Source organism: Onychomys torridus, chromosome 12, assembly GCF_903995425.1.
Source record: "Onychomys torridus chromosome 12, mOncTor1.1, whole genome shotgun sequence".
NCBI lineage: Eukaryota > Metazoa > Chordata > Mammalia > Rodentia > Cricetidae > Onychomys > Onychomys torridus.
The window spans coordinates 17,728,592-17,741,922 of record NC_050454.1 but is presented as its reverse complement, the minus strand read 5'-3'; the positions used below and the strand labels follow the sequence as shown (position 1 = coordinate 17,741,922).

Here is a 13,331-nt window from a genome sequence, read left to right as displayed (position 1 = left end):
CTAAGTCAGAAGTTCAGGATTTGGCTAGAATGGCTGGTCAATGAACTCCAAGGAGCTGTCTCTCTGCCTCAGTGCTGGGGTCACAGACTCCTGCTACCACACCAGGCATCTGTGTGGGTCCTGAGGCTCTACATACAGCAAGCATGTTTCCTACTGAGTAGCTCTCTAGCTTCCCTAAACATTAAAAAGAAAAAAAAAAAAAAGAAAAAAAAGAAAAAAAAAGAAAAAAAGAAAAGCTTTCTCTTTTAAAATGTAATTAAAAATCAGGGATTTCACTCTTAACCCTAGGGGAAGCCTTCCATGTGTCTTTGGGATAGACAAGCTGTGCATTTATAGAAATGATGGGATCTCTAGAACTTTCCACAGCCGCTGTCCTCCACGCCAGATGTCAGGACCTACCTCAATGCAGAGGCATGTGGGCTCCCCCTTCTCTGTGACTGCACATTCCCGGCCAGCTCCACAAAACACATTGGCACAGATCTTGGATTTGCTCCTTGGTTCTTCCTAAAACAAATCATAAAGGAAGCCACATTACTGAGACGAGCCCACCCCAGGATAAAACAATGGTGGTGATGACCTTTTAGGCGTGGGACTTTGGTCTGCCTAGAGTTATTCTCTAATAAATGGACACCAATCTCACAGGCACTAACTGTTCTGGCTCAGGTTCAGGAACCCCAGATTGTTCCCCTAAGAGCAAAGCAAGAGCTACTTTCTTGAATTCTTCCTCATTTAAAAAAAGATACGGATTGAGCATTTGTAATAAAGCTAGCCCTGTGATAAGGACTGAGATACAAAGGGCAGTCTTCGACCTCATGAACTCTGTGGCTCCCAGAGAGGAAGTATCTAGAACACATATATGGACGTGCAACAGCGGTAGCCCCAGGGAGCAGGTGTGTATGAGAGAATCAGGTGAGGCTTTCTGAAGACTCCACGCCCTTAACTGATTCTTTAAGCACGAGAAGACTAAGCCAGGAAGAAACGGAAACACTGGAGACACATCCAGACATTTTAACTCCAAGAGATGTTCACAGAAATATCATCTCAGTGGACAGAAGGAAGATGGCTAAAACGTGGACATGCTATTGTTTGATAATTCAGCCACGGTATGCTCCCGGGCTACAAGATGGACAGGACCAGACCACCCCAAAGAGAGTAGAATGGCCCACAAGCCTTTTGCTGGTCAGGATTCCTGTTCAGACACATGTAACAGAACCGCAAGGAAAGGAAGGCCTGTAATAAGCCCCATGAAAATGCGGCTTTCGATGGGCACCAGTTTGTTGGTGACACATTCCTGTACTCCCATTCACTGGTGGTAGAGGGCCAGCCCCACCTCTTTTCACCATTCAGCCCTGCAGTGGTGGTGGATAAACAGAGAACGGGATTCCTCCGGGTCCCGTTCCCAGCTAGGCTGGGCAGGCTGAAGCGCTACAAGAAGACCTAAGCCTGCTGGGCTGGAGCTGGCTACAGCCAAGATGGAAGAAGCCTGGGAAGGACTAGGGTAAACGCAAAGTCCATGCTTCTAGCCCACGCCTACCGTGTCATCTAAAGAACTCAAACCCACGAGGTTGTAAAAGAAGATTTCTTAAACGGGGAACCAAGAATAGGTCAAAACCAAACTAATACAAAGCCCCCAAAATGTAGAGCTTGAGATCCGTGAGACCGGTCCAAAATTAGCTGCTCTGCTGCCACCTGGAGGCTACTTTGCAAACTCCAGGTTATTCTTTCCTCCCATAAGCCAGCTTGCCTGCCGTGCAGGGTTCTTATTGGTCTAGAGCTCATTGGCATTTTCGCATCTCATTGGTTTTCCTGCTGTTGCTAAACCAGTTTTTTTTTGTTGTTGTTTTTTCTTAAATATCGCTAAGTAGAATTCCAAAAAAGCTAGCAGTGAAGGAAAGAGGAAGTGTTTCTCTGGAGGTTGGAGGAATGGATTTAGATCTCTGTTTCCTAAACGGGGGCTGGGGGTGGAGGTAGGGAGTAGTAGTAGGGTGTGTGTAGATAAAATCCAGACCCGGCCCTCCCTCTTGTGGGAGCTGTTCCTCGGAGAATAAAGCAAAGCTAGACGGGAAGAGAAAAAGCGATTGCTGATTGTGGTACAAGGTAACTCGGGTGGTCTCTTCCCCACGCCGAACTCTTTAACCCACGGGCCCATCAAATGAGCAAGAGGTGCACAAATGCACACAACAGTGAGCTTGGCCATATGTCTACACTCAAAATGTTCCCCACATGTCCCTAATTAGTCCCTCGGATTCTTCCAGCCATGCAGTTCCTCATCTGTGAAACAGGAGTAAATATAGCACAACACAGTGGGATCAATGGGAATAGCTTACAGGCTGCTTGCAGAAGAGCCTGAGGCGTTGAGAGCGTTTTGTCTTGTGTGTGTGCTTATTGTGTATTTATTTATCTGTGTGGGGTAGGGGTGCACCAGTCAGGGTATGTGCGGAAGTCAGAGGACAGCTTGTGGGAGTGGGGTCTCTCTTTCTATCTTCAGGTGAATTCCAGGGATTGAACTCAGGTTGTCAGGCTTGGCCACAAGTGCCTTTACCCACTGAACTGTCTCACCCCACCCCTTATTGATAAATACTACAAATAAAAGCTGTTCTGTGGAGGTTGGATTCAACAGAAGTCACTTGCAGTTGTAGTTCTCAAAAATATGTTTGGAGAAGAATACCTTTTTCTTGCACCCTAACGACTAATATTTGAAGAGCATGACTAAAACTTGCAAAATTCTTTTCATACATACTATTTCATGGCTAACCCAATAAAACCATGTATATTATTACTAGCCCCATTTCACAAATGAGGAAATCCAGGCTCCAAAAGGTCAAATAATTTGCCTTAGGTCCCGAAACTAAAAAAGAGAGGAGCCTGGATTCAGCTCACAGGTGACGAAGCACCCATTCATAACCACCCGGCATCCTGCAAAGTGACCTACTACAGGTGATGCTACTTGAGCTCTGTAAGTCCCTACTTCTGATGGCAGATTATCCCCATTTCACCGGTGAGGAATCTGACCTTAGAGGCCCAGTTACAAAAAGTGACAGAGTTGGATTTTCCTCCAACCAATGGGAAATAATTCTTCTATACTTGGTTTCTTTTGAAGTCCATATGACTTAAGGTTAGGGGAATTATAGTGGGGATATGGGTGATACAATAGGAAGTGTAAGGAGACCGTGCTGAGTGCATTAGGCATTCTGAGCTGATACCCGACTCTCATATCCAACCCTCTTCCATATCCGCCGCGGTCATGGCCATGAGCAAGGTAGTCTCTTGAAACCTGTTTCCTCAAGTGCAAATATGAAATACTGATGGTTGGAATTGTGCTGAGAATTAAATGGGACATGCTGTGTGCTACACAACAGGAAGTGCCTGTCCCTACACTGGGTGATTTCTTTTCAGTTTTCCCACTGAAATGCTGTCACAGACTGTCATGGGCGCATTCTTCCCTGTCCTCACTTACAGTGGAAAGATACCTGAGAGCAAAGGGCCCAGCAACCCCTGGAGGGCCTTTGACAGAGCTCAGAGATGGGGAAGCTGGGAGTTACACAAGCATTCTCTCTGCAGGTGATGTGTCTGTCAATAGGTGGCAATCTCTCTCTTTGTCTCACACAGCCCAGAGCCGCAATGCAGAAGAACCTTCCTGGCTGCTGCAGCTCTGCCCAGCTCTGTCCTCCCAGGGAGGAGTGCAGGGATGAGGGAGAAGAGGGTGGACAGAAGAGGGCAGAAGGAAGATCTGCCGGTCTGGGGAGGCAGTCAAACCTGTGTCTGTGTTGTTTCCTGCACTTGCATGGCAAGTCAGACCTGGAAGAGTTAGTCTCACGGCTAATTTTCACACCACCGGTTCCTCTTGGCGAATGAACGTCCAACCTTCCTGCCTTTTACCAGCTGAAAACGTTCTCTGTCAGCTCTTGCTCGTTAATGCTGCTGTGGGCTTGCACAGCAATGTTTAAATCAGTTTAAACTTAAAACACTTTCCAATTTATGCATTTGTGTGTGTGCATCCTGTGTGAGGATATGCTGTGGGTACCCAAAGATGCCAGAAGAGGAGGGTATTGGATTCCCTGGAGCTTGAGTTACAGGTGGTCGTGAACTAGCAAACATGGGTGTTGGGAACTGAACTTTGGTTTCCTGGAAGGGCAGCAACTGCTCAGCCATTTTGATAGGTTACTTTTTCTGTTCCTTTTCCCTTTATTTCTTTCTTTTCTTTTCTTTTTTCCCTTTCTTTCTTTTTTCTTTTTGCTCTCTAAAAGGAGCTTGACTCTAGGCTCCTCCAGATTTGAAATCCTGGCATGATGACTGACCTCAGGTGACACTATGCCCTGGCCTCCAGCTCTCAACTCCAGCCTCTTTCCAATGAACCACTCTGTCTACAAATCAAAGCCAAGAAAAAGATCATCTTCAGCCTGAGGTCTTACAGACTGCAGTGATTATTTATTTATTGACCTATTTACTTATTTATTTGCAAGCAAATGAAAAAGGAGGTTATTTGCAAAACCAGCAGAGGCGGTCCTGTGTTTGAGTCTCTCGGCCCAACAGCACAAAACACACATGGAAATGTTTCTAAAAAGCCTTGCAAAGTAAAACAATTTCTGCAGGAAACCATGTGCTCTGGCAAGGATGGAAGCTTATGAGCAAAGCCATAAATGTCAGCTTAATACGGCATCACTTCACTAACTGGAACTGGGTCAGGACCATCTTCTTAGTTCTTTTACCCTTCCCAGTCCTCCCCCACCCTCACTCTGTCCTGGTGATATATCCAGCCCCATTTGCCACTGTTCTGTGGTAGAGCGGCTTTGTGGACACAAGAAGGGCCCTCCTTGCTTTGCCAGAATTAGCCATGGAAACTTCACCAGGCTCTCAGTGCCTCTCCGATGCAGAGTGCCACGGAGCTGGGGGGGGGGGGCATGGGGTCGGGGACACAGGGGCGGGGTGCTGGCTGTGCGCGCAGCCCTCCTGGAGGAGTACAAGCCCTCAGTAAGGCTGGAGAATGTGAAGGAGAAAATGAAACCTCTTCCAGCTGCTAAAAATCTAGCTGGGGCATCCACCACATGACCCCACACAGTCTCTGCTCCCCTGCTTTGAAAAGGAATGTGCTAGAGCACCAGGGACCGAAGACGCCGAAGAGGGAGAGACATTCTACACAGTGGTTCTGATTGGCTTGGCAGGAAACAAAGCATTCGTGCCAATTCCTCACTTAAGTGTCCTTGGCCTGGGTGCGTTCCCAGCCAATGCCTTATCTCAAGTTTAACATACCAGGGCCACATGTGAGTTTTGAGAGGCCTAAAAGCTTGAAAGTTTGGGAAGGGGGCAGTTTCTAGAAGAACACGCAACTGTGAATACAACATGGAGCCCAGGGTTCTGGGAGGGACCCGCCAAGTGGAAGCGCTGAAATAGATGCTTAATTAGCATCCAGGTCAATCCAGCTCTCCATTTGCTCCATTGTTTCCTTCTTGCACAAGACCTTTCTAACAATGGTTTGGGGCCTTTAGCCTGTCAGAGCCATGCAGACGAGCCTGTACACATATGGCTTATCTCGAGCAAGCACTAAGTGGCTTGCATACTTTGGCTCCCACAGACCCACTCTCAGGGAACCGTTTCCACATTACATGGCATTTAGGAATACAATGTTTCAATTATACAAGAAGAGAGGTTTCTGCAGACTATGTGTATATATATATACACACATACTTTAAACTACACTGTCATGGCTGTTTTCAATTTGCCAAGAAAAGGGACTTTAAATCTTCTCAGTGCTTGTACACAATAGTAACTACTTCTTCGAGGTAACATGTATTAATTAGCTTGACTGTATATGAATATAAAGATACTGGGCTAGAGAGATGGTTCAGCTGTTAAAGGCTAGGCTCACAACCCCGAAATACGAATATAAAAATCATCAAGTTGTTTATCTCAAATACATAAAGTTTTTGTATACCAAAATTCAGAATGCCTGGGTGAAACTCAGAACACTTATCTGTTCCAAATTTTCCTAGTAGACTTTCACAAGAGATTCATGTTCTGTTCTTCAGCCTTCAGCCTAAGATTTGTTCACTTTAACAGCCAATGTAGGGCATAGACATAGTTTTCCAGGCTTCTTCAAGCAAGGAGAGTAAATAAACAATTTAAATGTGTTTAAAATTAGAACCAATGAATGCCCATATTCATTAAAGAATGGTAACAGCAAACAACTGCAAACCCAACACTTGGGAGGCAGAGGTAGGCAGATCTCTGTGAATCTGAGGCCAGCCTGCTCTACATGCAGAGTTCCAAGCCAACCAGGGCTACATCACGAAGACACAGCTGAGTATGGTAGTGAGCACATCCGAACCCCTCAGCTCTGAGTGAGGAAAATCACCTTAGTCTGGGAGTTCTATTCTAGCTTAGGAAACTGTGGGGGACCTGCCCTGGGTACTCTTGAGCAGGGAGAAGTGAGAAATATGTAGATAGAAATATAGAGGAGAGAGAGAGAGACAGATAGAAACACAGGATAACTCGGGAGGGCCCCTTCTGTCTCTGCCCTAGGGTATTTAGAGGAATGCCAAGGGGTGGAGCAAAAGACCTCCCCCCAGCACAGCCAAGTGCAGACCATCCCAGACACCTGGTAACCCTTCACATGGTCCAGCCATCCCCTAACGCAGCCCTGCTGTGTAAAGCAAGCTCAGATCTCACTAGGAAACCTTTGTGGACCCCAACGGGAAACCAAGTGGCACTCTGCCTCAAAACAAGCAAACAAACAAAAAACAAAACAAAACAAAACAACAACAAAAAAAACCCTAATCAAGATAACGGTCTGTGACCAGCATGGCACAGGGACATAGCCTAAGTCTAAAAGGAACTGAGGGTGTGCCCTCCATCTTTGTGAGGTTGCTAATGCAGCTGGGTGGTGAGACTGTCATGTAGACACCCGCAAGGCTGCTAACAGGGGGCCTACTCTGAAGATGGGGCTCACACTACTCCCTGCAGGATGGCAGGGTTGACCCATAAACCCTGTAGACACGTGGAGAAACAGAGGAGAAAGGATTGGGAGCACGCAGAGACCACCTCATGGGAGGAGGGTAGAGATATGGTTGAAAGACATCCAGAACTTTCTAAAGAATATTGAGGCCTGGTAATATACTGGGTGTAGGGGAAGGAAGGAGCCCGAGAGCTGTGGAGGAGGCCTTTGGTTTTGGGGGACCAGGCGGTAGAGGAATGTCTCTGTCAGAGATGCAGCCTTGGCAAGAGGGTAGGGTGAGCACAAGACAGGCAGTGATGAGTCAGGTGTGGGCACAAGTCTAAGCAGACAGTAGGACATCCCACTGACAGCTAGAAATAGGGACAGAGGCGCACATCTGGATGTCATCTGTGTGGGGGTGAGAGGTGGGGGAAGAGGAACACATGGGCTCAGGAGGAAAGGGTGGGGTGGAGGGCTGAGGACAGCTGGCAAGAGAAACCGGAAACAGTCCAAGGATTGCAGAGATGCGCCCACCAGCCCACCAGGGGTCTCTGCAATTAGAATGGACACCTTCCTTCCGGGCAGATGCAGTGATGGGCCAGGGTACAGGGTGGCAAGCACAGTACAGGTTGGGTTACAGGCTCTTTCATTTCTCTGCAGTCAATGGCCTGCCCACAGACGAGGGCTCTGAAGGTAAAGCAACCAGAAAAGAGGAGGAGGAAGATTCAGGAAGCCAGGGAGAAGCCCAGCTAGTTGAGAGCAAGCTCCAAAGATAAATACGATTGCATGGGAGGTGATTTGGTAAATGGTAGGATGGGACGGTGAGAGACAGACCTGAAGTAGGACCCTAGAAATGTGCCTGTCTCCTGGATGGTGTGACCTAGGGAAGAAGCTTAACATCTTTGAGCCTCAGTTTACCAATCTAGGATATGCAAGGGTTGGACATGGTGCCCAGGTCCCTTATATTGTTTGAATTCCATTAACTGGCTCCTACATTTACCACTCCATGTGATCCTGATGATCAAATGTTTATCTCCTACGTAAGCTCACTAGAATGCCCACACTAAGAGGAAGTTTTTCTACAGATTTTTTGAGACAGGGTCTCACTAGGTAGCCCTGGTTTACTTCAAACACACCATGTATATCGGTCAGGGTTGGTACTGAACTAGCAGCAATGCTTTCTGCCTCAGCCTCCAGGGTACTGGGATTATAGGCCTGTCTGCCATGATCAGCATGTATACATGCCAACTTGACGGCATTTCAAGGCTTTTTTGCTGGAGGCATCAGAGGTTCTTAGAATCTAAGGACTTCAAAGGAATGCTTTTCCACTCCCTCTTAGAACACTCTGGAGCAGTGGTTCTCAACCTGTGGGTCATGACCCCTTTGTGGCTGACTGATCTTTTCACAGGGGTCACCTAAGATCCTCCTGCATATCAGATATTTGCATTATGATTCATAACAGTAGCAAAATTGCAGTTTTGAAGTAGCAATGAAATAATTTTTTTGTGGTGGTGGGGGCGGTGGGGGTGCCCACAACATGAGAAACTGTATTAAAGGGTTGAAGCCTTAGGAAGGCTCAGAACCACTGTCCTAGAGGGAAACAATGGATACCAAGTGGGCTGAGTTCCCTCGTGAGGACCCTGCTGGAACTTTCTACCCCACTAGAATGCTACTAATTAAGTTTTAACTTGACTTACGTTTGCCTTGTAAGAAAGAGTGGGAGAAGAAAGAGAAAATGGCTAACGGAAATTCACTGGCAATGCAGAGCCTCCTTTCCTGCCAAGAACCTGTCACTGAAGTATGTCTCGCACTGCCAGGCCTCACATTTACTCCGCATTCATGCACTAATTATTTCCACATGTAGTTCAAGAAAAATGGTTGGTCGAGAGTTTCTTTAAAAAAAAATTTTCCCCACACACCCAAATCCCCAATACTCTCAATTCTGCGTGGTGAAGGCTCCAGGATGGGCTGACGGAGCCATCCCAGACAGCCAGTTTTAGAAGCATCCATCCCCTACAGTGAGAGCCACATCTGGACCTACATCCCTGCTTGCTCTCATTCCCAAGCTGACCCTCCATCTCCCCAGGCGTCCCCAGCCAGGAACCAATTAGTATTCATTCTTAAGAATTCTGAGTGGAATGCAGAGTTCTTTGTTCTGATTTGGTGGGAGGGAGAGGGGAGAGGGATAAAACCAAGAGGCATCTTGCTCTGTTAGTCAATTCCAGCAGTACCTGGGTGGCAGTTGTTGGCAACACACACTTGCCAGGGAAGGAATTGGTCATGGCAAAAAACCCACAGTAGTTATCTTGATTGAGGAGTAGTGTACTCTACCCCTCACCCCTATCTGCAGCTTAATTCCATTATCCCAGTTTGCATACGGCTCCCTGTCTTAGTCAGTGTTGTACTACTGTGAAGAGACACCATGACCAAGGCAACAAGAGAAAGCATTTAATTTGGGGGCTCGCTTACAGTTTCAGATGTTTAGTCCATTACCATCATGGCGGGGAGCATGGTGGAAGGCAGGCATGGTGCCGGAGAAGGAGCTGAGAGCTACATCTTGGTCTGCAAGCAGCTAGAGAGACTCTCAAAGCCCACCTCATGACACAATGGCACACTTCCTCCAACAGGGTCACACACCTTCTAATCCTTTCAAATAGTGACTAAGGATTCAAATCTAAGAGTTTATGGGGGGCGCTCTGATGCAAATCACCATACCCCCCTATTCTGAAGAGAAGCCACTGTCCTGCAAAGTGGTTCCCATGCACGTTGGCTGCCTGACTCTCATACATCAGTCTTCACTTAAGACACAGTAACAAGTTCACAGCATGTGGTCTTTCCCTCTCTCTTGTGTGACCTCACTTTTAATGTGGCCTTGGCGCCCTTGACCTCATGACCTTTTTAGACTCCCTGACTGTGGAGAGTAGAGGGAGGGACCTGGGAGTAGGGTAAGTGGCCAGGACAGGTGAAAGGCACCAACCAGGTCTCTTGGTGGTTTCCAAGTCCATGTGAGAGCTCATTTCATTACCCTTTGAGAATGTCAGTGCTATGAGATATTGCTAGGTGAGTCTTTAGCTTTCAGATGGGCAGAGAACGTCCCACAAGACCAGCTAAAAAAACACTATCACCATCTGGGAAGTCTGATTTATGGTCTGGCTTCCTTAAATTCTTCCTGTTTAGCTCAGGCTTCATCCTCAATGAGCCTCTCTTTCTGATTGTTATGAATACCTCCTTCCTTGTCTGATTTGCAATTCCCCCTCCTATGAACCTATTTTGATAATTTGTTTAAAAAATTAGTTGATTGTAGATATATTTTTTCCTTTCCAGCTGAGCTACAACCTTCTAGGGGACAAAAGTAAAGCTTTAGTGCTGGGCGGTGGTGGCTCATGTCTTTAATCCCAGCACTTTGGAGGCAGAGGCAGGTGGATCTCTGTGAGTTCAAGGCCAGCCTGGTCTGCAGAGTGAATTCTAGAATACCCAGGGTTATACACAGAGAAACCCTGTCTTGAAAGACAAAACAAAACAACAAAGTGTTAGTGTCCTTTTGTAGGCTCTAGTATGTCACCCATGTCACTCAATCAACCTGAAGTAATAGTTGAAGGGCAGACCTGGGCCGTATCACTCTGGGTTGGGGCAGCAAGGCTCAGTACCAACTCCTCTCCTGGAACCACCCCAAGGGTGGATTCTTCTGCAGAAAGAGACCGAAGACCCCACAAATCTCCACCAGACCATTAACATTCAGCCTGGAATTCTATCAATTTGAGAAGTGTGCCATTGTGTCATGAGGTGGGCTTTGAGAGTCTCTCTAGCTGCTTGCAGACCAAGATGTAGCTCTCAGCTCCTTCTCCGGCACCATGCCTGCCTTCCACCGTGCTTCCCTTCAGTGGCAGACACAAGACGCTGGCAGGTGTGTGTCTCTGTGGGTACATGTGCGCTTATGAGACAGCTGGAGAGGCACTGGGTGGCTGGACTGCCTTTCAGTCGTGTCTCTTGTCTATGATTCATGTATGCTCCAGCTGAGACATGCTGAACAAAGAAGAAAAGAGAGAAGGAAGGTGGGTGAAGTCTGGTGGGACCACAGGGTATACTTTGGGGCAGGAAAAAAGTGGCCTGATATTGGGGCAGCCTAGTCATGGGGGAAGCAGAGGCCAAGATCAGCAAGTGAGAGGAGATGAGAGAAACAGTGGAATGGGTTGGTTCCTTGGGGTAGCTGTTCGGTGACCTCTTCCTAGGAACCCTGCTCCTTCATTATCCTAGGAAGTAGAAGGGAGTGGACCGCTCAGTAACTGAAACCTGAAACGAGGTTTGCCTTGCCTTGTCCCTTCTTTGGGGGCAGAACATCTGGGTCTCCTGGCTATTGGCAGAACATCTGGGTCTCCTGGCACAACCCCCCGACCCTGACTCATATGCTATATCCTCATAATGGACTGTAATTTACTGGGAAGAGAATTGGGGGGCAGGGGAAGGTCTGGACTTAGCTGGACCGATGGAGTGTGTTTTCCATGGGTCTGAGTCAAAGGGATGGTGATGCCCAGCAAGACTGAGACCATCTGTCAACTGCAGGGGCTGGGGCTAACGGGGATGACGGGGAGGTCAGAGATAATGGCTATCCACTACACAGAGATGCTGAGCAAAATGGATCTAGGAGACCCGGTGTAGTGGGGCAACACAGGTCTCTGGTTTAAAAATGGGGACAGAGCCCTGAGACTCTTTTGGGGGATGTGTGATTGTAAAACAGCTGGCAAGATTCCTGTGTTCCAACAAGTTGCTTTTCTAGTCTAAAAGTGTCGAAGGGGTTAAAACTCAGAAACTCCCAACTAAATGAAGTCTCCATATGTGTGTGGCTAAGTAGGGTTCTAGGAGAAGCAGACAGATGTAATTAGAAGTGCTCAGACACTGTGTTGCCATGGAAACTACTGGCCAGGAGAAACCTGGAGTTCCAGGAATAGTCTTCCCGGGAATCGCTTGAGGCAGGTGGTACTCCGGCAGCTTGCCTGCTTCCAGGCTCTTGGGTCCTGTCTAGCTTCTCCTTGTTCCCTATGCTACCCTGAAGTGATGCTTCTCTTCAGTGGCATCCTAAGGAAGGGAGCAGCAAGCTGTTGGAGGGAAATTCTCTGGGCAGTCTGTTTCTGCGTCTGAGGTTGAGGGTCAGGCAGGGAGGCCAGGCCACAAGCCCCGTCTCTGTTTCATTACAGCCAGCAACTCTGGGAAGACAATACAGGACAAGCAGAAAAGGGTCTGTAGATGTGGCTTTCAGTATCTATCCTATCCACTGAGACAATGGAGCTCCAGTCAGATGGCAGGCACAAACTAAGACCCTAATCACATTGATCATGAAGTCTACGGGGGAAAATTACAGAGTTGGAACTCTAACCTGATGTCTGTGGGTCCCTGGAAACCCAGGTACAGATTTGAGGATTGAATTTCAATGGGACATCAAGATACTAAAAATCCCCAATGGAACTCTCTATGAACTTAGGAACAGTGAGAAATCTAAGCAATCACTTCTCAGGATGTGGACCGCCTCTTGTGGCCCCACTTCAACTCTATTCTTAGAGGTTTTGCTATTGGGATGCTGAGAAATTTGGGTGAGGGTAGTGCCCATCCTTCTAGGTCTTGGTCATTATAAATCCTCTCACCTGCTTCTCTGAAAAGAGAACTCCATTTCATATATTGTCAGCAAAGGAAGATGGTTCCTCTGAACTGTTTCCTGGTGATGAAGTAGTTAATCATTCCCAGCAGGGAGGCTTAATAAATCTCTCCCAAAGAGGGGACATTTCTTGGGGTACATTCTTGCACACTCCTTAACCAAAAGCTCTGGGATCCTGTGGTCAGGAAGTGCAGGGAAAGGTCAGGGTCCCCCGGGAAACCAGCAGAAATGACTGTATTTTAGGCATAATAGATCCAGGCTGAATATTATGAGCATCTGGTTCAGCCACAAGCACAGTTACAAAATTGTAGGATGTTTAGAGGGCAAGGCCCACCCAGGATGCATCCTCTAGTAACGTCCCAGATGCTGGCAATCCCAGCCATCTATCTGATAGGACTTTCTGGCTGTTACTACATAGCCATGCTGGTGGTAGCTCTGAACTCCACTCTGGCTTGTGATTGGAAGCCCCTGGGCTAACATCCTCATTTACCTGTACCCAAACTGGAAAAGTGGGGTTCAGATCTCTGCCAAGTCTGGGACTTCTTCAAGATTTCTGCGGTAATAAGGGCGCCTATGACTTACAAGGATCAATGGTTAGCCATTGCTCTCTCTCTGCTCGGCCAGGTGGGAAGATCTGGCAGTCCCCAGGATTTTACAATTCTGATTAGAGAAATGTCGATCTTTCTAGAACCAATTAAGAGCTACATAAAACCAGTTCCTGTGGAGAAAGGGAAGACTCTAAACACAAATGAA

At 47.4% G+C, this 13,331-nt stretch overlaps 1 protein-coding gene across 1 annotated transcript in view; it reads right to left on the bottom strand.

The window, feature by feature from the left end:
* Positions 1 to 13,331, bottom strand: part of Fstl1 (follistatin like 1) — a 50,819-nt gene that overhangs the window by 15,888 nt on the left and 21,600 nt on the right. The window contains exon 3 of the mRNA XM_036204202.1: positions 400 to 504. Within this exon, the coding sequence (XP_036060095.1) occupies positions 400 to 504 (105 nt within the window). The remainder of the gene's footprint in view (positions 1 to 399; positions 505 to 13,331) is intronic.